Source organism: Lathyrus oleraceus, chromosome 4 (assembly GCF_024323335.1).
Source record: "Lathyrus oleraceus cultivar Zhongwan6 chromosome 4, CAAS_Psat_ZW6_1.0, whole genome shotgun sequence".
NCBI classification, from domain to species: Eukaryota; Viridiplantae; Streptophyta; class Magnoliopsida; order Fabales; family Fabaceae; genus Lathyrus; species Lathyrus oleraceus.
The window spans coordinates 457290275-457317077 of record NC_066582.1 but is presented as its reverse complement, the minus strand read 5'-3'; the positions used below and the strand labels follow the sequence as shown (position 1 = coordinate 457317077).

Below are 26803 nucleotides of genomic sequence, written 5' to 3'. Positions count from 1 at the left end.
CTCAAGACCTACTTTGCAAGATAAAACAATCTTTTGATTTGGCTCTTTCTGCGTCTGTGACTGTAACTCTGTGAAAATCAATACTCGTGTTTTAAATAGATTTTCTAAAATGATTACAAATTCCTTGTCAGCATAAATTAATAAACTGTAATTTTCCTAAAAACTAAAGTCAAATTTTATCAAAGAATTTGGCTTGATATTCCCAAGTATCCTAGTATTTTGCATTCTGTGGTGGTGGCCATGGAACTGAGATTTCATCATGCTTCTTTCTCTTTTGTCTTCCTCCTTTGACTTCTCACCACTAATTTTAGAATCTCATCAATAAGAATAACAGGTGCTGATATCAGAATCACCAAAAACCACTCCTTCAAACTTAATGGAGCAACCCCAAACACTTCAGAGAGGAATGGAATGTAAAGTATGAGGCAATGTAGTCCTAAAGATAATGTCATGGCTACCAAAAGCCAAGGATTCCTCCAAGGTGGTAATGTCCTCAAGCTATTCTCTTCTGATAGAGCATTCAAAGAATTAAACATCTCAATTGCCACCAAAACAGACAGAGAAAGTGTCATTGCCTTTACTTTGCCAACTGAAAAATAGTCACAAGGATTTGAAAACGCGATCAAGCGACCACCACCAGCGTCAAACGAAGAAACAGTGAAGTTAGACCATGAAGGACACTCCCTCCAGTTGAGAAGCTGTGACAATTCTATAACTGTGTGTCCATCACTGACAAGATTGATGCCAAAAAGAGATGCTTGAGTGTACCACAAGACAAAAATGCCAACTGTTGCGATTCCGACATAGGAACCAATTATCTGCCATGATGAGCATTAGTATAAGGTTAAATTAGCTTAATGAATTTATGACAGACTTTGTGATGTCTCTATATATGAGTTGATGAAATTGAAGAGATTTTGAGCTAAACTTACTAGGTAACGAAAAAGAACCCAAGTACTTATAAGGGCATCGTCGCTTTTTCGTGGTGGCTTCTGCATGATATCAACATCAGCAGGGTTGAAACCAAGAGCTGTTGCAGGTGGACCATCAGTGACCAAATTCACCCACAGAAGTTGTACTGGTATCATGCATTCTGGGATCCCTAAAGCTGCTGCCAAGAATATCGATATCACTTCCCCGACATTTGACGATATCATGTACCTGAAGAAGATTGAGGAAATTTCCATATAGATCAACCAAATGTAGAATGTGGAAGGAAAAAAACAAACTAAGAGACAACATACCTTATAAATGCTTTCATGTTATTATAAATAGCTCGACCCTCAGCGATAGCTGAAACAATAGTACTAAAATTGTCATCTGCAAGCACCATATCTGAAGCTTCTTTTGCAACCTGTGGTGTCATGATAAGATGGTGAAATATTGTTTCAACGTTTATTACCGTAATATATAAGTTCGCATTGTAACCACAATATAGCGAAAGTTACATTACCTCAGTTCCAGTTATTCCCATAGCAATCCCTATGTCAGCAAGCTTAAGTGCAGGTGCATCATTCACGCCATCTCCGGTCATTGCAACAATCTCTCCCATTTCCTTCAATAGTCTCACAATTTCTTGCTTGTGTCTTGGCTCGGCTCGCGAGAAAACCTTGCCTCCATTTCTCAACAGTAATTTAACTTGTTCTGAATGAGAAAGAGACATGAATTCTTTACCTGTCAAACTTTGACCTGTAAGATCTTCATCTCTAGAGAAAAGTCCGATTTCCTTACAAATAGCCTCGGCTGTTGACTTGTTATCTCCGGTTATTACCATAACTCTAATACCAGCTTGCTTGCAATCCTCAATTGCTTTATGAACTTCCTCTCTAGGAGGGTCCTAATCAGTTCGATTATAAGCTAAATTAGTTAATATCCTCAATAAGCTGCATCGCAAGAAGATTGATAACGGTATAATGCAAACTTACTCTTAAACCAACAACGCCGACAAAAACTAAATCACTTTCAATGGATGAATAGTATGTTGGATCAAGCAATTTCTTGTGTGCAGGATGAGTGTCTGCATAATAATCTGAAAACTCTCCCAACTCATCTTTACATGCCAAACCCAAGCAACGCAACCCCTTCGAACTCATCTCATGGAGTCTTTGAAGAAGTAGTTCCCTACATTGATCATCTATTGGAACAAGAGATCCATCCGCAAGTTGCACAAACGAACTTCGCTCCAATAAACTCTCAACGGCACCCTGCGATTCAATTGTCTTTAGAACTCGAAAATGTAGCACTAGAATGAAATCAGGCATAGAAAGAGTTCACATTTTTTATTTGGAAACTTGTACTGATGCATGTACCTTTACAAGAAGCCGATTTTGACCATCCGGTTCGCGAACAATAACACTCATCGACTTTCTAACACGGTCAAACTCCAACGTAGCTACCCGTTTGGATCTTCTATTCCACCACTCACTACATCCTGCGCAATAAAAACCAAAGTACTTTGTTATTCCTAATACAATAGTATTTTGACAGTTATCGGATCTTTCATAAATTAGTCCATTTACCAACCTAGCTTCAAGGTATCGCAATCCATCGTGTTGTTTGCTGCACCTTGCATGTCGCGAGTTTTGTTCCTTGACTTGATATCTGGAAATCCCATCTTTTCAACCAAAACTTTGAGAGCAGCTTCAGTTGGCAAACCCGTGGCTCGAAATAAGCGACCGTCGAAATAAACACCAGCATCATTACAAACAGCACATATTTCTGCCATGGCTAACAAATTCACATCCATGTTATAGCAAGTCCAATCAACAATGCCTCCGTCTTTCGGATCATAAGTTGTCCCTTCAACTCTAAGGACTCTAGAAGCAGTGGTTTTCCCTCCTAAAGTAAAGAACTCCATCACAGACATTTGATTTGTAGTCAGCGTGCCAGTTTTATCCGAACAAATCACAGTGGTACATCCCAAAGTTTCAACACTTGGGAGCTTTCTCACAATCGCATTCTTTTGCGCCATTTTCCTTGTACCGAGCGCTAAACATGTTGTGATAACAGCTGGAAGACCTTCTGGTATTGCAGCCACGGCAAGAGCAACAGCAATTTTGAAATAGTAAGTGCATTTCTGAAACGAAAATTGAATGTTCGAAGGCCATCCATCGACAATATCCCAAGAAATGAAATTTTTGTAGTTTATAATCCACACAACGAGACAAACTATTCCGATTGAAGTTGTTAGCCTGCTACCAAATTCGTCCAATTTCTTTTTCAACGGAGTATCACTCTCCTCCAACGAAGCCTCGTGTATTTGTTTCTGTATCTTTCCGATTTCAGTTTTCATTGCTGTGGTAATAACAATGCAAAGACAGCTTCCGTTGACAACAGTTGTGCCAGCAAATACCATATTCTCTTTGGCCTGCAATTCGCAATCATCCATGAAAATAGGATTTGTGCCTTTCAGAACAGGCATTGCTTCTCCGGTTAACGAGCTTTGTTCCAATCTCAATGTCGATGTTTTCAAAGCTGCAACTCTCATGTCAGCCGGAACTTTATCTCCGACACGCAACTCAACAATGTCGCCCGGAACAAGCTCCCGCGCAGGCAAATCAGGAACAGCATATCCATCCCGCAACACTTTTATAGATTCACATTGCAACTCTTTCAGAGCTTCAAGAGCCTTTTCAGCATTATTCTCTTGCCAAACTCCGACAATTGCGTTAAGGACTAAGATCAAAATGATCACGAGCGGCTCTACGTAAGCTTCGAATCCAGACTCCCCGGATTCACTCCCTTGAACGTACGCTAAAAGAAACGATACAAAGGCTGCAACCAACAGTATCTTCACCAACACGTCGTCGAATTGTTCCAACACTAGTTTCCATAACGGCTTTCCCTTCTCTTTCGCTAGCTCGTTCCAACCGTATTTCTCGCGCCGCCTCTGAACCTCATTAGAACTCAAACCCTTGTCCAGTTTCACACCATACTCTTTCAAACACTCCTCAACTGACCATGACCATGCAGGAAACGGCTTTTCCTCCATTGGAACTTTCATATGCATATAATTCACCACTGAACATCAAAAAAAGACAAACAAAATAAAAATAAAAATTCTGTTACAACAATTCACAAACATATTGTAAACAATCATAGACAAACACTGTCTGACTCCAACACGATACTGACATATGTGATTATCATACCTATAAAAAAAAAACATCTTGTAAGAACATGAAATAAAATAAAGACAAATTGCATACATACATCAACAACCACTTCCACAGATACAAAATAATTGTATGATAAATGAAACAAGAAACTGTGTTGTGTTTAATCTTATATATACATACATGAAGGAAAAAAAATATAGAATCAAAAAATTGTACCATCAGAAGAAGCAGATAAGGTTGGAATTTGTGAGCTTGGAAACCAAGCAAAGAATTATCCTAAGATGCTATGTTGTGAGGAAACCTTATTGTACAAGAAATAAACTGTGCTTGTGAAGACTAAGGACAAGTCATTGGTCTTGAGTTGTGATGAGAGTCATAGAAATTGGGAATATGATGCTTTTAAAATTGTTGTTGTTGTTCTAAAGTGTGAGACAGTTACTTTAGAATTTTGTAGAGATGTGTGAGTTGGATGGAATAAAATAAACTGCATACCCACCACTTTCTTTGCTTTTGACTTTGTGGATTTATTAATTATTAATGTAACGTTACGCTTACACTTTTTCAAATCTTGTTTCTCTTTTTAATTTCATATCTTGATTGATATATAATATATATATTATATATATATATAATTATATATATATATATATTAATATATATATATATATATATATATTATATATAATATAATATATATATATATATATATATATATATATATATATATATAATACAAACAAATAGCTTTATTGATCTCACATTAGTCAAACATGTATATGATATATGGAGAGTAAGTTATTATGTACTTATAGTGTAAAATTTTTTTTTTTTACATGAGTGTATAGTAATATTATATTAGAATTTCGATTTGTTATGTTACTGTTTTTATAAGATATATGGTCAAATGTGATTGAATCAATGTGTTAAGGGAGAAATTAAATTCATAAAAAAAAATGAATTTCATTCAAAATAGTTCTAGAGTATGTAATAATTTTTTTATTTTTAATTTTAAAAAAATCAATTTTCATATAACAAAATAAAAAAAATCCGAATTTGTTAGGAGTTGTTGCAATTTTTGTTTTTTAGTTTTAAAATTCAAATTTAAAATCAAAACATGTTTGACTAAAATGGAGTTATGTTAGATTTCTGGTGAAAATTAAATATAGCTCAGGTAAATTGATGTCCCATTTTCTGATAAAATGTTAGAGAGAGAAGAGCGAAACTTTAAAATTTTCTCATATTGTTAACTCCTCGAGTTCACCGCCATCTATCAATATTATGTCGTCTTTCCCTTCCAGCTGCTCCATAGCTTCGGTTGTCATTTCATGGGCGTGCCTTGCCACTCATAAAAAGGTCAGTTTTCTTAATCCTCTAAATTGGCTTTAAAAACCTAAAACTTTCGCTTATGATATCTGTCATACCCCAAAATTTGCCCATTAATATTTCAAGACATTTTGCAAGGCATTCCGACTCATATATAACACTGATCTTGAAGAAACAAAGGCCCAGCTCACGGATGGCCCAATCCAGAAAATGGCCCAAACTGGCCTGTTCGCTACGCGCTCGCCTGGCGAAGCTGACAGACAACAAAAATTTCGGGCTTCATTCTGAGCCCATTAGGTCACCATTATCACTATAAATACCAGCACTTCAGTAATAAAAAAAAAAAAAAATTTAATTAATTAATTAATTAATTAAAATAAATAAATAAAATATAACAAATTATTTTGGACTTGGGTCTCCCTCATTCCAAGCCCATTACCCACGAAATCAGTCTATAAATACTGAAGTTTCAGTAGAGGAAAGGAGACTTGGAGTTTACACTGGGAGATTTACTGGAGAAAGAAGGAAGAGAAGCAAAACACTCTGAGGTTTCCTTGGAACAAAACCTTGAGGAAAAGAAGAGAGAGAACAGAGAAGGACGGATAGAAATTTTGGCATAGGAACCCTGCCTACCCGGAGAATTCAGAGTAAAGAAACCCTGAAGGCAGCCCATCTGCACCGAAGCCATCGCCGTCCAATTCCCGCTGCCTAACTTATTCCGATACTACAAGTGGTCAATCCCTTCAACCTTGAATTGGCAAACAGGTTTGCGTATCTCTATTGTTTATACTTTCAATTGGCCATATCTACATATATAATGCATCATGATTAAATGTTGATATATAATTTGCTTTCGTATGGGAATCTAAATATGCCTGAATACCCTGAATGTTTGATCATGTTATTCCTGTGATAAAATGCCATAAAATTCAAAGTTCCTAACGTGGGGCTGTTTTCAAATTCAAAATCCGTGGCCTATTCTGTTTTTTTTTATGTTTTATCATAGCCATGCATTATTCATCCCTTCCTATTTATTGTTGTGATATTTCTCCGGTGTAATCTTCGATTGCACCCTGATTTGGTGTTCTGACATGTTTCTTTTTTTTTAGTTTCGTAAAGGTTCACATATCCCAGGAAAAGGTTATTGGCTAGGTATTCCACTTTATTTGTGGGATACCCTTGTGGAGTTTCACCCTAAATTAATTTTTAATGTATTAATTTTTTAATATATTATTTTTAATAATTTTAATGTGGAGTTTCATCCTAATTATATAATTAATTGTAAAACTTTGCCTTTGAATAAGTGATCTTGGACCTCTCTTTGTTGCCTTACGATTACGATATTACGGTCATGTCCCGCGAACGTGGGGATACCCTTAGCAAAGACCCTTCGGTTAAATCATCATAAAATAAATTATAGTCCCTCGGATGTTGCCTTCGAATATACAACTTTGTCCCTCGATGACCCTCCGATGTTGCCTACGGTTAAAAGATGATAGTCCCTTCGAATGCTAAGGTATCCTCGTAACTGTTGCCTTCAATGACCAATCGATGACCCTACGATGACCCTTTTACATCCAAAGGATAAAACTACTTATTTCTCAATAATAAGGACAGTTTTACCCTCATAAGGATAGGAAATACTCATAAAGACCTTGGGTCGGTATAACTCTTAATTGCTGGCTCACAACCTAAAACATTTTTTCACACCTCACACCTTTCAAAATACCTTCAGAAAATCACCACTTGGTATACATTCATACTAGAATCATTACCGAGTTATATTTTTCTAAACAATTTTCAAAACTAAACGAGATAATCACTTTGTATACATTCATACAAGAATCATTACAAAGTTAAATTCTCTTTTCAAAACAATTTTCCAAACAATTCACAAACACTTTTTTAGACAAAAATAATATAAGTGATCGAGCAATTAAGAGCCCATGGATAACCATGGATACAAAGGGTGCTAACACCTTCCCTTTGTATAATGTACCTCCCGAACCCAAAATCTAAATTAAGGTCTTTCCTGTTCTTTTCCACCTTTCCTTATTGGATAAAAGAAAAGTCGGTGGCGACTCTTGCTAACCGCGACATTGCGATTAAAAACACAAAAAGTCCAGTTCACCGTATGACAGAACTGGCGACTCTGCTGGGGACCCTAATATTTAAAAAGAGAGGTTACCTTAAAAACAAGATCACTTATTCAATTTGTCTGATTTATTTTTAAGGGATTGCTTGGGTATGTTATGCTTGAGTGAAAGATCCTACACCCGGATCTAGTGTACCTTAGGTAAGTAGCAAGAGATCATCGCGACTGTCCGGCGTATACTGGAATGGTCAAAATGATGGCTACGGTTAATGTGGCACTTTGGATGTCCTGATGTTCCTCATGTTAGTTGAGGAAATATTTGGCATTCGCGTGGTGTCATAAAAGCATTAACCAGACCTTTAGAACCCTAATTGACTCATCCTGGCCATTAGAAAGTAGTGAGATAACTGGCTTCGGTTCCGACTGGAGTTGGTTGAGACTCGATACTACACTCTTTGAGATTGGACTTTAGGGAAGCTTCGGTCAACCACTTGGTGTTGCACTGAAGTGGACTTAAGGAAAGGTCAATGATTTGAGATCCTTCTAGAACCCGGTTACTATTCTAAGACAGGTTGAACCAACCAAACTTCAGTGGGGAGGGTATTTACCTATGGAACTCACGCAAGCCTTAAAACCTAGGAATGATTGTTGTGTGACTTGCTTGTGCTTGTTATTTATCTAACAACATAACATCATAACATCATAACATCATAACATCATGGCATTGTACTAACCATTTCAAGGATTTAGGGATTTAACTCTGCTAAAAAAAACAAAAACAAAAGCAAAAACAAAAGAGAAAAGAAAAAAAAAGCTCTTTTTGTTAGTTTATGCAAAGTTAAATCCCGAAAGTCCTTGAAAACATTTCATACATTGCATTGCATCGCATAACAGGTATTCTAAAGGATCAGTGTTCTCACGATTTTCCTATCAAACAGATTCCAGCAGATTCAAACAGATTGAACAATGGCTCTCGAACAAACTGTCAAAGATCTCCAGGCCCAGAATGCTCAATTCCAGGAAATGATGCTGAGCTTATCTAAGGGGCAGGAAGAACTGAAAGCTCTTTTGATGGAGAAGAAGAAGGACCAGAAACCTGTGGGTTACATCAACCCGGGGAGAAGGCTTAAGGGACAGGTTACAGGAGTCAAGATTAGAATTCCGAAGGATTCAGAAGAAGAGACCGAGAATGATTCGGAAGATGAGAATCCTAATCTCGTCAATTCTGAGGACGACGATGAAGATTATGAACATGAACAGTACTCTCCGAAGGATGATAAGTACAAGTTGCTGGAAGAACGTATGCTAGCTATGGAGGGGCAGAAAGTGCCCGGTCTGGATTTCGAAAACTTGGGTCTGGTCTCTGATGTGGTCATTCCCCGCAAATTCAAGGTTCCCATTTTCACTAAGTATGATGGTGCCTCTTGTCCTCAGATGCATCTAAGGGCTTATGTGAGAAAGATTCAGCCGCACACTACTGATAAGAAACTGTGGATCCATTTCTTCCAAGAGAGTCTGTCTGGCACACAGTTAGAGTGGTATTATCAGCTTGAGAGCTCTAACATCCGCACATGGACTGATTTAGCAACAGCTTTCTACAAGCACTACCAGTATAATTCTGAGTTAGCGCCTACTCGGCTACAGCTACAAAATATGACTATGGGCTCTAAAGAAAGTTTCAAAGAATATGCTCAAAAGTGGAGAGATTTGGCTGGCAGAGTCAAACCCCCTATGACTGATCGAGAGTTAGTGGACATGTTCATGGGTACACTGACTGGCCCATTCTACAGCCATCTACTGGGAAGTTCCTCGTCAGGTTTCACTGAACTTATCTTGACAGGTGAACGGGTTGAAAGCGGCATTCGAAGTGGAAAGATACAGGCAGCTACTTCTGCAAGCACCAAAAAGTCCTATCAGGGAAAGAATGAATCAAATGCTGTGTACAGTGAGAGGAAGCATAACAAGAAGAATCGTGACCATACTGTTGGGGCAGTTACAATTGCCGCACCGCCATCTCAGAACTTCCAACACAGACAAGACAGGTCGAGAAGACAGTTTACCAAGATCAATATGACTTTAACCCAAGCACTGCAGAGTATGTTAAAGGCCAATTTGATTACCCTCAGAGGCCCTCCTGCAAATCCCAACACTACTTCTCCTCGTTATAATCCCAACGCCAGGTGTGCCTATCACTCCGATAGCCCCGGGCATGATACGAATGATTGCTGGTTGTTGAAGAACAAGATTCAGGATATGATCGACGCTGGAGAAATTGAATTTGATCCTCCGGCGACCCCCAATGTCATCACAGCACCTATGCCTAATCATGACCAGAATGTTAATGTTGTGGACGACAATTCTCACGTTACTGACGTTGCTGATTTAGCATCTCCTCTCCTGATCGTTAAGAAGAATTTATTGCAAGCTGGTTTATTTCCAGGTTGTGCTGAAGATTGCGATCTCTGTGTACTCCGACCCAATGATTGTTTGAAGTTGAAGAACGGCATTCAACGGCTGATGGATGATCGTACAATTCTATTTGAAAGGGTTCCTAAGGTGGACAACTCTATTGAAGAGGTATCTGTGATTGCTAGGTCCAAAGCTCCAGTGAAGATTACCGCTACTAGAGTGCCTGTGAAGATTACCGCTGAGCCCAAAGTGGCTCCCCTGATTATTACCGCACCTGGCCCCGTGCCATATTCCTCCAGCAAAGCTATTCCGTGGAACTATGGAGGCGACGTTTACATCCATGGCATAAAGCAAGTTGGTAGTTCTGCTAATCCTAATGATATTGTGGGGACTAGTAAAGTTACTCGAAGTGGAAGGATCTACTCCCCAGAAATCTCACCTCCCGCTCCCGAAATTCGAGGAAAAAGACCAGTCAATCCTCCTCAGTCAGAGACATCGGTCGAAGTTACTTCTGAAGATGTTGCCAAACAGGAAATGGAAGAGATGCTGAAAATCATCCGTAAGAGCGATTTTGATGTAGTGGAACAATTGGGGCATACTCCGTCTAAAATCTCAATGTTGTCCTTGTTATTATCCTCTGAATCCCATGCCAATGCATTGATGAAATTCTTGAAGACCGCTCATGTGCCTCAAGAAACATCCGTCGATCAATTCGAACATTATGTTGCTAATTTGACTGTTGACAATGGCCTAGGCTTTTCCGATGCTGACCTGACGCCAGCAGGAAAGAATCACAATAAAGCTCTGCATATCTCCATCGAGTGTGAGGGGATCACCCTGGCTCACGTGTTGATCGACAACGGCTCTTCCTTGAATGTGCTCCCGAAAGCTGTACTCGATAAATTTGACTACAAAGGCATTGAACTGAAACCTAGTGATGTTGTGGTGCGTGCTTACGATGGTGCGAAGAGTGTTGTCTATGGTGAAGTGGTTCTCCCTATCAAGATAGGACCTCAAGTCTTCAACACTACCTTTCACGTGATGGACATTCGTCCCGCCTACTCCTGCTTGTTGGGGCGCCCTTGGATCCATGGGGCAGGTGCGGTAGCTTCGTCGCTTCATCAAAAGCTGAAGTATCCAATAGCAGGCATGGTTGTCACTGTATGTGGAGAAGAAGAGTATATTGTCAGTAGTGTGCAAGCCTTCAAATACGTCGAGATGGATGGTGAATTCTTTGAGACTCCTTCTCAGTCATTTGAAGTGGTTCCTCCACCCAGTCCTGTCCTTAAGCCAACTCCCCTTGTGCCCAAGGTTGTTCGTGCTCCCCCTGTCATGATCTCTCTGAAAGATGCTCAAGCCGCGATTGAAAATGGTGATCGTGCTGGTTGGGGTCAACTGATCAATGTACCGTACAAGTCTGATAAAGCTGGCCTGGGGTTTAACTCTGGAAAGATAGTCAAAAATCAGATTAATGCTATGGAAGATGCTGATAGTGATTGCGACTTGGATAGCTGGATTTTCCCAACAATTGGTGACGGACTCAACAATTGGAAGACTGAAGACATTATCCCGATTTCCTTTAGTCAGGAGTAATTGTTATTGTTTATTCTAGAATTGCAAATTTTAATTTTCTTTTACAATCAAACTTCTTAAAGCATTGTGTCTATGCCCGAGGCACAATGGCTAATTTGTTAGGGTTTTGTCATTTTCATAAGCATATTTATATTCAATAAATCAATGGACGTTTTGCATTCAAATATTGCGCTCTTTGTCTTTCCTATTATCTTTCAAACAAGCTATGTTTTCTTACACACACGCACGTAACGAATTGCAGATCCCTATCCACTCTGGATCCTGTTGATAATAGTTCTACTACTGTTCATTATGACTTTGAAAATCCGATCTACCGAGCCGAAGATGGAAGTGAGGAAGATTGTGAAGTACCTGAAGAACTTGCCAGACTGTTACTACAAGAAGAAAGGACTATACAGCCGCATGAGGAGTCAGTTGAGACTGTAAATCTGGGTACCGAGGTGGACAAGAGAGAAGTCAAAATAGGAGCAGGCTTGGAAAGCAGTGTCAAGAGAAGATTGATTCAGATGCTACATGACTATGTGGAGATTTTTGCTTGGTCTTACGAAGACATGCCAGGGCTGGATACCGATATAGTAGTGCATCGTTTGCCGACGAAGGAAGATTGTCGTCCTGTTAAGCAAAAGGTTCGTCGCATGCGTCCTGAAATGTCCGAGAAAATCAAGGCCGAAGTCATGAAACAATTCGATGCTGGTTTTCTGGCGGTTACTTCTTATCCTCAATGGGTTGCTAATGTGGTACCAGTGCCAAAGAAGGATGGTAAGGTGCGAATGTGTGTGGATTACAGAGATTTGAATAGAGCGAGTCCCAAGGATGATTTCCCACTGCCACACATTGATGTTCTGGTAGACAACACCGCTCAACACAAGGTATTCTCCTTCATGGATGGATTCTCGGGTTATAACCAGATCAAAATGGCACCTGAGGACATGGAGAAGACTACGTTTGTGACGCAATGGGGCACCTTCTGTTATAAAGTAATGCCGTTTGGTTTAAAGAACGCAGGAGCAACGTACCAGCGTGCTATGGTGGTTTTGTTCCATGACATGATCCATCATGAAATAGAAGTATATGTGGACGATATGATAGCCAGGTCTCATACTGAAGAAGAACATCTCGATCATTTATACAAACTGTTTGAGAGGCTGAAGAAATACAAGTTGAGATTGAACCCGAACAAATGCACCTTTGGAGTAAGATCCGGTAAACTCTTGGGCTTTATTGTCAGTGGTAAAGGTATTGAGGTTGACCCGGCCAAGGTGAGAGCTATTCAAGAAATGCCAGTTCCCCGTACGGATAAAGAAGTCAGAGGTTTCTTGGGACGTTTGAATTACATTGCCCGATTTATTTCCCATTTGACCGCTACTTGCAAACCCATCTTCAAGTTACTGAGAAAAAATCAAGAGATGATATGGAATGATGAATGTCAAGAAGCTTTTGACAAAATCAAGAAGTACCTCCAAGAACCTCCGATTCTGGTACCACCAGTTGAGGGAAGACCTCTAATCATGTATTTGACCGTTTTAGAAAACTCAATGGGGTGCGTGTTGGGGCAACATGACGAGTCTGGTCGAAAAGAGCATGCCATATACTACCTTAGCAAAAAGTTTACCGACTGTGAAACAAGATACTCACTGCTCGAGAAAACTTGCTGTGCTTTGGCCTGGGCTGCTCGCCGACTAAGACAGTATATGTTGAATCACACCACTTTGTTGATTTCTAAGATGGATCCTATCAAATACATATTTGAGAAACCCGCCCTCTCCGGAAGAATAGCAAGATGGCAGATGATTTTAACAGAGTATGATATCCAGTATACCACCCAAAAAGCAATCAAAGGAAGCGTGCTAGCTGATCATTTGGCTCATCAGGCAGTGAATGATTATCAGTCTATGAATTTTGAGTTCCCAGATGAGGATGTCATGCTTGTTACTGATTATGAAGAACCTGGACCAGAGGAAGGACCCGAAGTGGGATCCCGATGGACTATGGTTTTTGATGGATCGTCTAACGCATTGGGCAACGGTATTGGCGTCGTGATCATTTCCCCCAAGGGTGGCCATACGCCTTTCACCGCTAGACTATGTTTTGAGTGCACCAACAATATGGCTGAGTATGAAGCGTGTATTTTGGGACTCAGAGCTGCTATAGACCTAAGAATCAAGTTCTTGAAGGTGTACGGAGACTCAGCCTTGGTAATCAGTCAGGTCAAAGGAGAATGGGACACTAAACATCCGAATCTCATCCCTTATCGAGAACGGGTGTTGACATTAATCCCATACTTTGAAGAGATCACATTCGAACATATTCCACGAGAGGAGAACCAGTTGGCAGACGCATTAGCTACCATGTCATCTATGTTCAGAGTCAGATGGGACAATGAAGCTCCCCGGATTACCATTGAACGACTAGACGAACCAGCATATTGTTATGAACTTAACGCTGATGAAGTAGAAGAGAAGCCTTGGTACCACGAGATAAAAAGATATTTAGAAGCTCAAGAATACCCTGAAGGGACATCCATCAATGACAGGAAATTTCTGAGGAAGTTCTCCGCTAAATTCTTTTTGAGTAATGGAATATTGTACAAACGTAACCATGATTCGACTTTGCTTCGCTGTGTGGATAGAAAGGAATCAGAGAAGATTATGGAAGACATGCACGACGGTATCTTTGGGACTCATTCTAGTGGACATACAATGGCCAAGAAGATTCTGAGGTCAGGGTATTATTGGTCTACCATGGAAACTGATTGCCACCATCACTCCAGAACTTGTCATAAGTGCCAGATCTATGCGGATAAAGTACATGTGCCTCCTGCTCCATTAAACGTGTTGACCGCGCCGTGGCCCTTTGCAATGTGGGGCATTGATGTGATTGGCGAAATTAAACCTACCGCCTCTAATGGACATCGTTTCATCCTTGTTGCTATTGATTACTTCACAAAGTGGGTGGAGGCAGCCTCATTTGCTTCTGTTACTAAGAATGTGGTGGCACGATTCATCAAGAACAGCCTCATCTGCCGATACGGCGTCCCTGAGAGGATTATCACTGACAATGGCACTAATTTGAACAACAAGATGATTACTGAACTCTGCACGCAGTTCAAAATAAAACACCATAACTCTTCTCCGTACCGGCCAAAGATGAACGGCGCTGTAGAAGCGGCTAATAAGAATATTAAGAAGATTATACAAAAGATGACGGTAACATACAAAGACTGGCATGAGATGTTACCATTTGCTCTTCATGGTTATCGTACTTCGGTACGAACTTCGACAGGGGCAACTCCTTTCTCTTTAGTCTACGGAATGGAAGCCGTTTTACCAGTAGAGGTTCAGATTCCCTCTCTAAGGATCATGAAAGAGGCGGGCTTAGACGAAGACGAATGGATTCAGACTCGACTCGATCAGATAAATTTGATGGATGAGAAGAGACTTGCGGCTGTATGTCACGGGCAGATATATCAGAAGCGCATGACCAGGGCATTCAACAAAAAGGTCAAGAGACAAGTGTATCAAATTGGCGACTTGGTAATCAAACGCATCATCCTACCACAAACTGACCCCAGAGGCAAATGGACTCCCACATACGAAGGGCCATTTGTAGTTAAGAAGGTATTCTCAGGTGGAGCCATGATACTCGCTACAATGGATGGTGAAGACTTCCCACATCCCGTGAACGCGGACATAGTTAAAAAATACTACGCATAAAAGAGACCCGCTAGATCGACGTATCTAGGCAAAAGTAAGGGCATCCCGGCGAACCAAAAGGGTTCGGGCAAAAATTAGGGATATATAAAAAAAATGTACACCCGGCAAGTCGAAAACCTGAAAAGGCGGCTTGGGCAAAAAAGGGTATCCTGGTGGACTGAAAACCTGAAAAGGCGGTCCAGGCAAAAATTAGGGATTAAAGCGTATGACTATGTCCCGTTCTTAGTCAACTTCATCCAAGTTCAAGGGACTGAACAAGCCAATCACTTCCATCCGACAGCAGGGGATGAGATGCTTGAAGACATAATGACAGTAGTAGACTTAAAATCAATAGGACTTCTTCCACATAGCTTTCTCTTTGTTTTCGACAATTTCCTCTTACTAGGATTTCTGTCTCCTTGTACACAAATTGCCTGTTTATAGGCCTTCTTTCAAAATCAATACAACCTTCTTTCAAAAGATGCTTTTGTTTTTTCTTTTTCTGTTTTGTTTGCGTAAACGTCCATTGATTTAATTTGAATTAATATATGCATTTGAATATGACCAATGTTTACCAAAATACATGCATAGAATAGCAATAGCAATTACTACAAGACTTCAGGATCGAGGATAAGGTCTAACCATGCTTCCAATGAATCCGCTACCAATTCTCTTCCCCAGCAAGCCTTTTTTCCCAGAAGAAATTGGCAGTATTCCCCGGCACAGCCAGCTATTCCCCAACAGAGGTCGGCATCGCCAGACAGGCTGATCATCTCATCCATCTCCAGCCCGACTCTGCTGAATATTTCCACCATCAGACAGAAATCAAGCATCCCCAGCCGAGAAAGGGTCATCGACACAAATGTCTCAAATCAGTAGATGGGGATTTATTTTCCCCAGTAGAGTCCCCAAGCAGAACTTCTCATACGCATAGCTCATTCATTACATCCTTTCACAGCATACGCATGCATACAACATTCACATTTATTTTAGCATAACACGAAACATCTCATGCATCATGACATAGCATGAAGCTAACTTTTCTTTGCAGGTTATTTATCCTCCTGATATAGTCAAAATAAAAGGTTCATTCAGACAGACACCTTTATCAATCACATTCAAGATTCAGATACATATTTCAAATACAGTTCATGGGAACATTCATTCTGACAACACTTCGATATCCTCCTAATGATGGCATCTTTAAGCCCATCCCAGACATTTATTGCAAGTACAACATATACAGGTTATCAGATACAGCCTAACGTACGGTTCATTCTGATTCAGCCCAACATATGACTTCTTCAGCAACTCCAATGCGGTCTAACGTACGACCCATTTGGACCTTCAAATCCTCGGATACTGCCTAGCGTACGGTACGTTCAGGGGTGTAGTCTAGCGTACGACTACTTTCTTCTTCGGATACAGCCTAACGTACGGCTCATTCTGCAACTCAGATACGATCTAGCGTACGATCCATTCTGAACTCCAGCAACTCCAACGCGGTCTAACGTACGACCCGTTTGGATCTTACAACCCTCAGATGCTACCTAACGTACGGTACATTTCTGAAGTGTAGTCTGGCGTACGACTACCGCTTTCATCATCAGATGCGGCCTAACAAACGACTCATTCTGCGACGGTCTAACGTACGACCCGTTCGGATGTCCATCCCCTCAGATGCTACCTAACATACGGTACATTTCTGAAGTGTAGTCTAACGTACGACTACCCCTTTCGTCATCAGATTCAGCCTAACGTACGGCTCATTCTGCAACTCAGATACGATCTAGCGTATGGTCCATTCTGACCCTTTATCCCCAACAGCATATGACACACTCCGACTCCCCAGCGAAGTCGGCAGCCTAATGGATGACTCATTATACGGTCTAACGTACGACCCAGTGTGGCACCCATGTCTTCAAATTGGCCTAATATACGGCGCGATCTGAAGCTTTCGTCATCAAACCTCCCGGATGGCACCTTTAAGCCCATCTCCATCAAGACCAACTGTCGATTCTCAAGTGCAAATTTTTGGGGCATTCTAGTGTGCAATAATCTTCCACCTCCAGACCACGAATGGCGTACACACCATTCTAACTCTCTCGGTCCAAGAATATTGAACAGGGGCAGCTGTCATACCCCAAAATTTGCCCATTAATATTTCAAGACATTTTGCAAGGCATTCCGACTCATATATAACACTGATCTTGAAGAAACAAAGGCCCAGCTCACGGATGGCCCAATCCAGAAAATGGCCCAAACTGGCCTGTTCGCTACGCGCTCGCCTAGCGAAGCTGACAGACAACAAAAATTTCGGGCTTCATTCTGAGCCCATTAGGTCACCATTATCACTATAAATACCAGCACTTCAGTAATAAAAAAAAAAAATTTAATTAATTAATTAATTAATTAATTAATTAAATAAATAAAATAAATAAATAAAATATAACAAATTATTTTGGACTTGGGTCTCCCTCATTCCAAGCCCATTACCCACGAAATCAGTCTATAAATACTGAAGTTTCAGTAGAGGAAAGGAGACTTGGAGTTTACACTGGGAGATTTACTGGAGAAAGAAGGAAGAGAAGCAAAACACTCTGAGGTTTCCTTGGAACAAAACCTTGAGGAAAAAGAAAGAGAGAGAACAGAGAAGGACGGATAGAAACTTTGGCATAGGAACCCTGCCTACCCGGAGAATTCAGAGTAAAGAAACCCTGAAGGCAGCCCATCTGCACCGAAGCCATCGCCGTCCAATTCCCGCTGCCTAACTTATTCCGATACTACAAGTGGTCAATCCCTTCAACCTTGAATTGGCAAACAGGTTTGCGTATCTCTATTGTTTATACTTTCAATTGGCCATATCTACATATACAATGTATCATGATTAAATGTTGATATATAATTTGCTTTCGTATGGGAATCTAAATATGCCTGAATACCCTGAATGTTTGATCATGTTATTCCTGTGATAAAATGCCATAAAATTCAAAGTTCCTAACGTGGGGCTGTTTTCAAATTCAAAATCCGTGGCCTATTCTGTTTTTTTTTATGTTTTATCATAGCCATGCATTATTCATCCCTTCCTATTTATTGTTGTGATATTTCTCCGGTGTAATCTTCGATTGCACCCTGATTTGGTGTTCTGACATGTTTCTTTTTTTTGAGTTTCGTAAAGGTTCACATATCCCAGGAAAAGGTTATTGGCTAGGTATTCCACTTTATTTGTGGGATACCCTTGTGGAGTTTCACCCTAAATTAATTTTTAATGTATTAATTTCTAATGTATTAATTTTTTTAATATATTATTTTTAATAATTTTAATGTGGAGTTTCATCCTAATTATATAATTAATTGTAAAACTTTGCCTTTGAATAAGTGATCTTGGACCTCTCTTTGTTGCCTTACGATTACGATATTACGGTCATGTCCCGCGAGCGTGGGGATACCCTTAGCAAAGACCCTTCGGTTAAATCATCATAAAATAAATTATAGTCCCTCGGATGTTGCCTTCGAATATACAACTTTGTCCCTCGATGACCCTCCGATGTTGCCTACGGTTAAAAGATGATAGTCCCTTCGAATGCTAAGGTATCCTCGTAACTGTTGCCTTCAATGACCAATCGATGACCCTACGATGACCCTTTTACATCCAAAGGATAAAACTACTTATTTCTCAATAATAAGGACAGTTTTACCCTCATAAGGATAGGAAATACTCATAAAGACCTTGGGTCGGTATAACTCTTAGTTGCTGGCTCACAACCTAAAACATTTTTTCACACCTCACACCTTTCAAAATACCTTCAGAAAATCACCACTTGGTATACATTCATACTAGAATCATTACCGAGTTATATTTTTCTAAACAATTTTCAAAACTAAACGAGATAATCACTTTGTATACATTCATACAAGAATCATTACAAAGTTAAATTCTCTTTTCAAAACAATTTTCCAAACAATTCACAAACACTTTTTTAGACAAAAATAATATAAGTGATCGAGCAATTAAGAGCCCATGGATAACCATGGATACAAAGGGTGCTAACACCTTCCCTTTGTATAATGTACCTCCCGAACCCAAAATCTAAATTAAGGTCTTTCCTGTTCTTTTCCACCTTTCCTTATTGGATAAAAGAAAAGTCGGTGGCGACTCTTGCTAACCGCGACATTGCGATTAAAAACACAAAAAGTCCAGTTCACCGTATGACAATATCAAAAGCCTATGAGACATTCCCTTAAGTTAACTGTTTAAATGGGGATTGCATCGCCATTGTTATACTAGGAGATGAATACCTAGATGGTATTGAAGCCTATAAGCACAATTTACACTAACAAGTCATTTAGTCGAAGGGTGCAACTCCATTAAAAATTGATGCCTTGCGTGCTAAGTTATCTCCTTTTTAGAAATCTATAGGGTTTGACCTTTCTCAGAAAGAGATTCTACGAGTTCGTAATTTCTTCTTTGGAGGATGTTCAGAAGGTCATGGGCAATAGTTCATGGAACCTTAATCCGGGACTCTTGAAACTTTTTGCTTGGTCGAAGGATTTCAACCCTAATGTTCAACATCAGAAAATGCTCGGACATAGATTAGGTTTTATGGTCTTTCTCAAAAGTACCGGAGATCTAAAATACTCTTCATTATTGTTAGTAGTGTTGAAACCCCATATATATATATATATTATATATAATATATATATATATATATATATATATATATATATATATATATATATATATATATATTATATATATATATATTGATTTTACAACAGATAAGTCTAGATTTGATCGAGAGCTTGGTCATTTTGACTTGTTCTGGTGGATATTGACCTTAGGATTGAGCCCAAGTATAAGGTCTTAGTTGAGCGTCGAGGGTATGCATTTTGTGTTGATTTAGAATATGAGAACTTATTTGTGCTCATAAAATCATTGGTCGCTGTGTTATTGATTGTAAAATAATCTCTTTTAAGAAGGACGGACATAAAAGATGATGTAGTCCATAATAATCATAAGATGAAACAAGTTTTGCGTCCATGTGATGAGTAATAAGGATTCAGTGAAAGAGAAAGCCCTGCAACCTATTGATATTCCTCCCCTTAACAGAGAGGAAACCATAAAGAATACTCCTCAATAAGAGTCTGAAGAAAGTGAGAAGGATGTTAGCTTTGATTCGTCTAAACTTGTGGATGCAACATAGTTTAATGAAGAGGATGGTAAAGACGAAGAAATCCCTATCCTAGATTCTCCTGAATGATTCCTTAAAGAATCCTAGGAAAATTTGGTTGACTTAGATGATAGGTAAAACTCTAAGGCAATAATTATTGCTTACGACACATTTTTTGATGATGCTCATATCAGCTCTCAAGACCATTTAGGGGAAAATCATGCAGAATTGGAATATCAATTCTAGCTTGTGGTCCACAAGAAGAAATCTATCAGAAAAAAGAATTTAGAGAAAGAAAAGTTCATATTACCAAGTCAATGGTGGGCCCCTTTAACATTGACTAATGAATTTCCTTTTTTGGAATGTTAGAGGGCTAGCTAACTCCCTTACTAAGTTAGCTCTTAAGAAACCTATCCTTTTTATAAACTTGACTTATATTTTTGGTTGAGCCTTGGATGGCTTTTGATGACTTCTCGTCCTCTTGGCTAGGCAGACTCAACCTTAAGCTTTTTGTTGTTAACTTTATAAGTGGGATTTTTCCAACCTGTTGTGTTTTTGTGTGAATAACCTTTACTCACTTATTCAGCTCTAGGAACAATGTTAGTAGTAATGACCTTATTGAAAAATTCATTTCTAAGTTGGTTTCTGAAGACACAAATTAATTCCTCACCATGATTCCATCAGCCATAGAAATGCATCATGTAGTCTCCTCTCTAAATGGTGATGGTGTTGTTGGCCCTGATGGCTTTAATGCCTTTTTATTTCAAAAGTAATGGGACATTATAAAAGAAGATGTCATCAATGCCACCATCCAATTTTTCACTACTTCTTGGATGCTTCCTAGTACAATGCTAATTGTGTAGTGTTGATTCCCGAGATCCATCATGCTAATAGTGTCAATCACTATATTCTCATTGCCCTAGCCAACTTTAAATATAAAATCATATACAAGATTATTGTTTGTGTATTTGTCATTATCACGCCCTTCATTGCTTCCAATAAGCAAATAAGTTTCATAAAAGGTAGGAAAATCAAGGAATGTATGTGTTTAACTTTTGAAGTTATCAATGCTTCATTGTGGCAACTTGATTCTCAAAGTAGACATTGCTAAAGCCTTTGATACCCTTGATTGGAATTTTATCTTCAAAGACCTCAATGCATTTGGCTTTAATTCTAAATTTTATGGTTGGATTGAAGTTATCCTGAAATTTGTCAAAGTTTCCATCTTGGTTAATAGTAAGCAATGAGGATTCTTTTATTGCTCTAGAGGGGTTAGGCAGGTGATCCCATATACTCCCTTTTGTTTTGTTTGGTAGAAGAGGCTTATAGTTTCATGTCCCTATTATCCGGTTATTTTGTTGTTTGTCTTATCACTTTCATCTTTGATTTATTTTGATTTGTTGAGTCTCTTTCATGTTGCATATGCTCGGAATCGAGTTTGATTTGATTTATTTTTAGCATGCTAAAACTTTGGTTAGATTTGATCTTGATCTAAATGTTCTTTGATCAATAGCATATGTTAGTGGAATGAAATCATTTTGTGTTTTTGGTCAAATTTGATTCAAAGGTAAAATCTCAAAATGCTTTTGAAATTTTAGAAATTTGAGATTTTACAAGATTGATTTGAATCATTCAATTTTACACGGAATTTTTTGATCCTAATCAAATTGGACAGTAGTTGAACTTAGTAATATAATCCTAATCAAATTTTACACTTGATCCTGATCATTTTCCTTGGAACAGATTTTGTCTAGTTTGATTTGAATCAAAATTTGTACATGATTCAAATCTATTTCCATTTTCAAAATTTATGTTTGATTTGATCCGAATTTTTCTTTGAACATGATTCGAATCAAATCCTTTTTCCTAAAAACCTTGCTTGTTCTGTGTCATTTGATCCAAAACAAATTTTGTGCTTGATTCGAATGACAAGGCATTTGATTCTATTCATGTTTTCTCTTATCCAAATCAACTGCCATCTTTTTCAAAAATTGGTTATTTCTTTCATTCCACCTCATTTTTCTCAATTGATCTAAATCATATTTTTCTTGATTCGAATCTAGCTAACTTTTTTCAGCCATTTTATGTGCTTTATCTCAAGCAAATATAAATCATTTTTGTCATCATTCTTCACATATCATCTATCATTTTGTTAAGATTTTTCAGTGTGATTTTGTGTGAAAATCAAATTCCTCTATTTTTAGTGTTCAAAGTCTTGCTACGAATTTCTCACATCTTCAACTTCAATTGAGTTCAGATCTTGATAACGAGAGTTCTGAGATTGATTGAAGGAGGCGCGTACTTGAAACTAACCATTCTTGTAAATCATGTTGATTTTTCAGGTTGTTAGCAAGATTGAGGGATTGTCAATGATGGTGACAAGTTCCATTAAAAAGAAGTAGATTCTTCTCTCCAGCATTGCCTTGGTAGTAACTGTGTGGAAGGCTACAGATAAGATGGAGTTTTTCTCGAATCTTCGGACAATTTCAACGCTCAAGGAATCGGTAAGATCAAGGGGTTAATAGCTACATATGAAGGCATAATTAATGTTATTGGAAGGTTCAAGAAACGTATTCGAGTAAAGATTACATAGAAGAGTTTGACAAGTTTGTTGTATACAAGTCAAGATCCAAATTAGGAGATTTATTTTCTCAACTGTAATTGTGAATTGGAGATTGTATGAACTCTTGGAAATATTTGTCAAATAATAAGGAACTATGCAGGTTCCAATGGGAAACCATTGAAGAGTGCACGTAGGTCAAGCAAGGACGAACGCTGAAGAACTATAAATTTCGGTGTCATCTCTCTAACTTTTACTCTTGCATTTAATTTTGTAGTGCTTGCATGCTTAGGTTTTTCAATTCCTTCATATTATATCATTTTATTCTTGATAGTGAATAACTATGTAAAGCTTAGGTTTTGTTGGAATTGACAACTTGTCAAGCTAGTCTTGTGATTGATAAATCTGAAAAGAAATTGAATTTAGAACTCCACGAATTAAATCATTATGTACACGTCTTGTGACTACACAAAATTTAATCAATTAATACCTATCATTTCATTATTATTATCTTGGATATTTGTGAAAATGAGTGGTGTCAGCTTGATCGTATTCAACTGTATAATTTTCCTTTTTCGCTTTAAATCTTCCGCTTGCAACTCATTTTTGAAAACACTCTAACTTTGGAAAAAGGCAATTGCAATTTTTAATTTGGGTCTATTCACCCCCATGTAGTCTGTTTTTCTACTTCCATATTCACACCCAACAAGGTTCTGAGCAGAAGCTTATCTATATTGGTTTAGAAGGTCAAGCTTATTCCCGTGAAGAACTCCAAGAAATCTAACTTTCCTTCTCGCATCTTATATGTTGATGATGTGATGATTTTCTACAAAGTTCTTTACTTTAACATTTTTATATTTCTTATCTTTTTGGGAAGTATGCCTCTATCTCTATTTAAGTAGTTAACCCTGTGAAGTCCATCATTTTCAGAGGTGCCATGCATCACTGTAGAGCCCAACATTTCAGATATTGTCTTAGTTTTAATGTAGGTAGTCTCCCTTTTGATTGCTTAAATATCCATTTCTTCAAGATCAAACCTAAATTTATCCATTTTCATTCCCTTGTTGACAAAATGTTAGCCAAACTTTATTCTTTGAAGGTTGTTATCCTTCCTATTTCTGGAAGGACTCAATTGGTTAGAAGTGCCATTCAAGGTATGGTTATTCACTCCATCTCAGTATACTCTTGGTCAGTCTCCGTCCTAAATTCTTTAGAGAAAGATATAAGTAGTTCTATTTGGAGCGGTGACCTTATTACTAGAAATATTGTGACAATGGTTTGGCATGCGGTATCCCTACCTTTGGAGGAATGAGGGTTAAATATTAGGTCCCTAACCCTCATTAATGAATCTACTAACCTTAAGCTCTGCTGGGAATTTTTGCAAAACGACGCTACTTGGTCCTTGTCCCTTAAGCTTAGAATTATTATAAAGGACAACCTTATAGGTTATCATATTTCATCGTCAATATTAAAGGAGACTTGTTTGTAGTATAAGTAAACTCAGTTTATATTATTGGTGATGGCTCTAACATCAAATTCTGAACTGGCGTGTGGAGGGGATCCCCTCTTCTACAAATCTTGAATATCCCTGATGAGGATCGTCATCTCTTGAATTACAAAGGCAATCAATTTCTGGTTAACTCTTCTTGGAATCTGCCATATCATGTGACTGACAAGATACCTAATTTACCCTCTATCCTTAGTTTCGCTCCCCTCTAAAACATGTGAGCTTTCCTTCAAAGACTCTTTCCTTATCCAAACTCATGTTGGGCAGAAGATTTGGTGGGCCAAAATTCTCTGGCATGCCTCTACCCCCCCCCCCCCCCCCCTCCAATGTCTTTGTTGGTCTTGAGGCTTTGCCACAACGGGATCCCTTCTTATGAGAATTTTGCCAAGAGAGGTCTGCATTTGGCTCTCATAAGCTCTCTTTACTCCTTCTATTATGAATCTTCTTTGCATATCTCTGTTCATTGCAGCTTTGCTAAAAAGCTTTGGACCTGGGTTTTTTAGCATCACCTATGTCTCGACTCATGTTTCCTCTCTCTTTGATATACTTAAGATTTGCACTAATAGTTAGTATCCTTAGTGTAAATCTCTTGTCACAATTGTTATCATCAATACTTTCAACATCATTTGACTCTGTATGAATCAAAGAATATTTAACAACAAAACCATCTCTTGGAAGTGTGATATTTCTCTCATTATTGTTAATGCCTCCTTTTCAGGAAATTTCACCAAGGCGACATCGGGTTATTTCATATTTGAATTCACAATCCTCAAAGTTTTCTCTGTTCAAGTCCATCCTCATATGGGTATAAAAGAACTTTTATGGAACCCTCCCATTTTGGAATGGGTTAAATGCAATTAGGATTGTGTCTCATAAGAAAATCTATGTCTTTCTACCTATGGATGAATTATTCTGGATCATCATGGCATGGTCCTTGGTTGTTTTGCTTCAAATGTGTGATTTCTCTACAGAGTTATCAGCGGCCTTTAATTCCATTAAAATAGCCCATTAAAGAAAGTGGAATAGCTTATGGTCAGAGACCGGCTCCCTCCTTGTGTCTTTGGCTTTTAGGCCCTCTTCATTTATTCCTTGGAGGTTAAAAAATAGGTGGTCATATTGTTTAATCCCCATTAAGTGTCTAGATTTTATTGTTTCTCATGTTGTTAGAGAAATTAGTCATTGTACCCATAAACTAGCTAATTAACTTTTGTCTTATTTCTATTAGGAGTGAGTACATTGAAAATAGAATTGGTATCCTCAATTTTAAAGTTTCTTAACCTTGGGGAAGGTTGTTTTTTCTCCCCCTCCTTGTAACTCATTTCCTCTTTAATCCATTTTGGACGTTGGCCCTTTTTGCTAAAAATTATTTTTTAATTTTAAAATAGTTTCAAAAAAAAGTTTTATAATTTTTTATTTTGTTTAATGTCAAGATTTCACCACCAATAATGGTCGACCATTACTCAAGTCATCATTTTAACCACCATCAACTATCATTATAATCATCTCTGATAATCACAAGTTACCACTTTGACCACCATTAACCTCCATTAGGACCACCTTCGATCATCAATTCCCATGATCTCGAATGTGACCACCACCAACTACCATTATGACCACCACTCTGCTCACCATCAACCATCATCGATCGTCACTTCAACCACATTTAATCACGATTGTATTCACTTATGATCTTCATTTTGACCACCACCAACTACAATCATGACCACCAATCTAACCACTAACTCTAGTCACCATGAACCACCATTAATGAGCACCCTTAACCACCATTCTAACCATCGTCGGCCGCCACCGAAGATTACAACTCTAACCACCATCAATTACCACTATAACTACTGCTTAGACTCGACAATTTAAAACCACCACTTTAAACACTACCAACCACCACCACTCTCACCACCATTAAAACAACATACCACTTTTAATTATTATCATTATTAAAATTACTATTTAATAATTATATTATATATTTATAATATTTTAATAAAGAATTTAATTGATATACACTGACGGCTTAAAGATTTTTTACACTATCAATTAATCACAACCACTAATATATTTGAAATGTTTGATTTTTATTTTAAACATTTAAAAAGTAATACAAACGGATAATTGTGATGCATTGACAGTGTAGAATTTTTTACACTAACAATACATAACAGTTAATCTCTTTAATAAAATCATATATTTAGTTGTATAAATCGTTTAAATTAAAATATTTTTATGGTGAATATATAAAGTTTGATTTTAAATTTTCTTAATTTAAAATTGAAATTATTTTTTTCTTTTTACAATTTTTTTAAACCCAAAATAAAAT

General features: G+C 38.2%; 1 protein-coding gene across 2 annotated transcripts; it reads right to left on the bottom strand.

The window, feature by feature from the left end:
* Positions 1 to 71: 71 nt before the first annotated feature.
* On the bottom strand, positions 72 to 4575 carry LOC127076109 (calcium-transporting ATPase, endoplasmic reticulum-type). Of its 2 annotated transcripts, none has more exons than XM_051017676.1 (8): positions 4335 to 4575; positions 2524 to 4020; positions 2310 to 2431; positions 1926 to 2204; positions 1454 to 1837; positions 1245 to 1354; positions 933 to 1161; positions 72 to 818 (listed from the first exon to the last, which is right to left on the bottom strand). In XM_051017676.1, the coding sequence occupies exons 2-8, from the start codon at positions 4007 to 4009 to the stop codon at positions 258 to 260; spliced, it is 3171 nt and encodes a 1056-aa protein (XP_050873633.1). In that variant the 5' UTR covers positions 4010 to 4020; positions 4335 to 4575; the 3' UTR covers positions 72 to 257. The 2 variants fall into 2 exon arrangements, with proteins under 2 accessions (XP_050873633.1, XP_050873634.1); XM_051017677.1 differs by lacking the exon at positions 4335 to 4575 and adding an exon at positions 4213 to 4326.
* Between the last annotated feature and the right edge of the window lie 22228 nt (positions 4576 to 26803).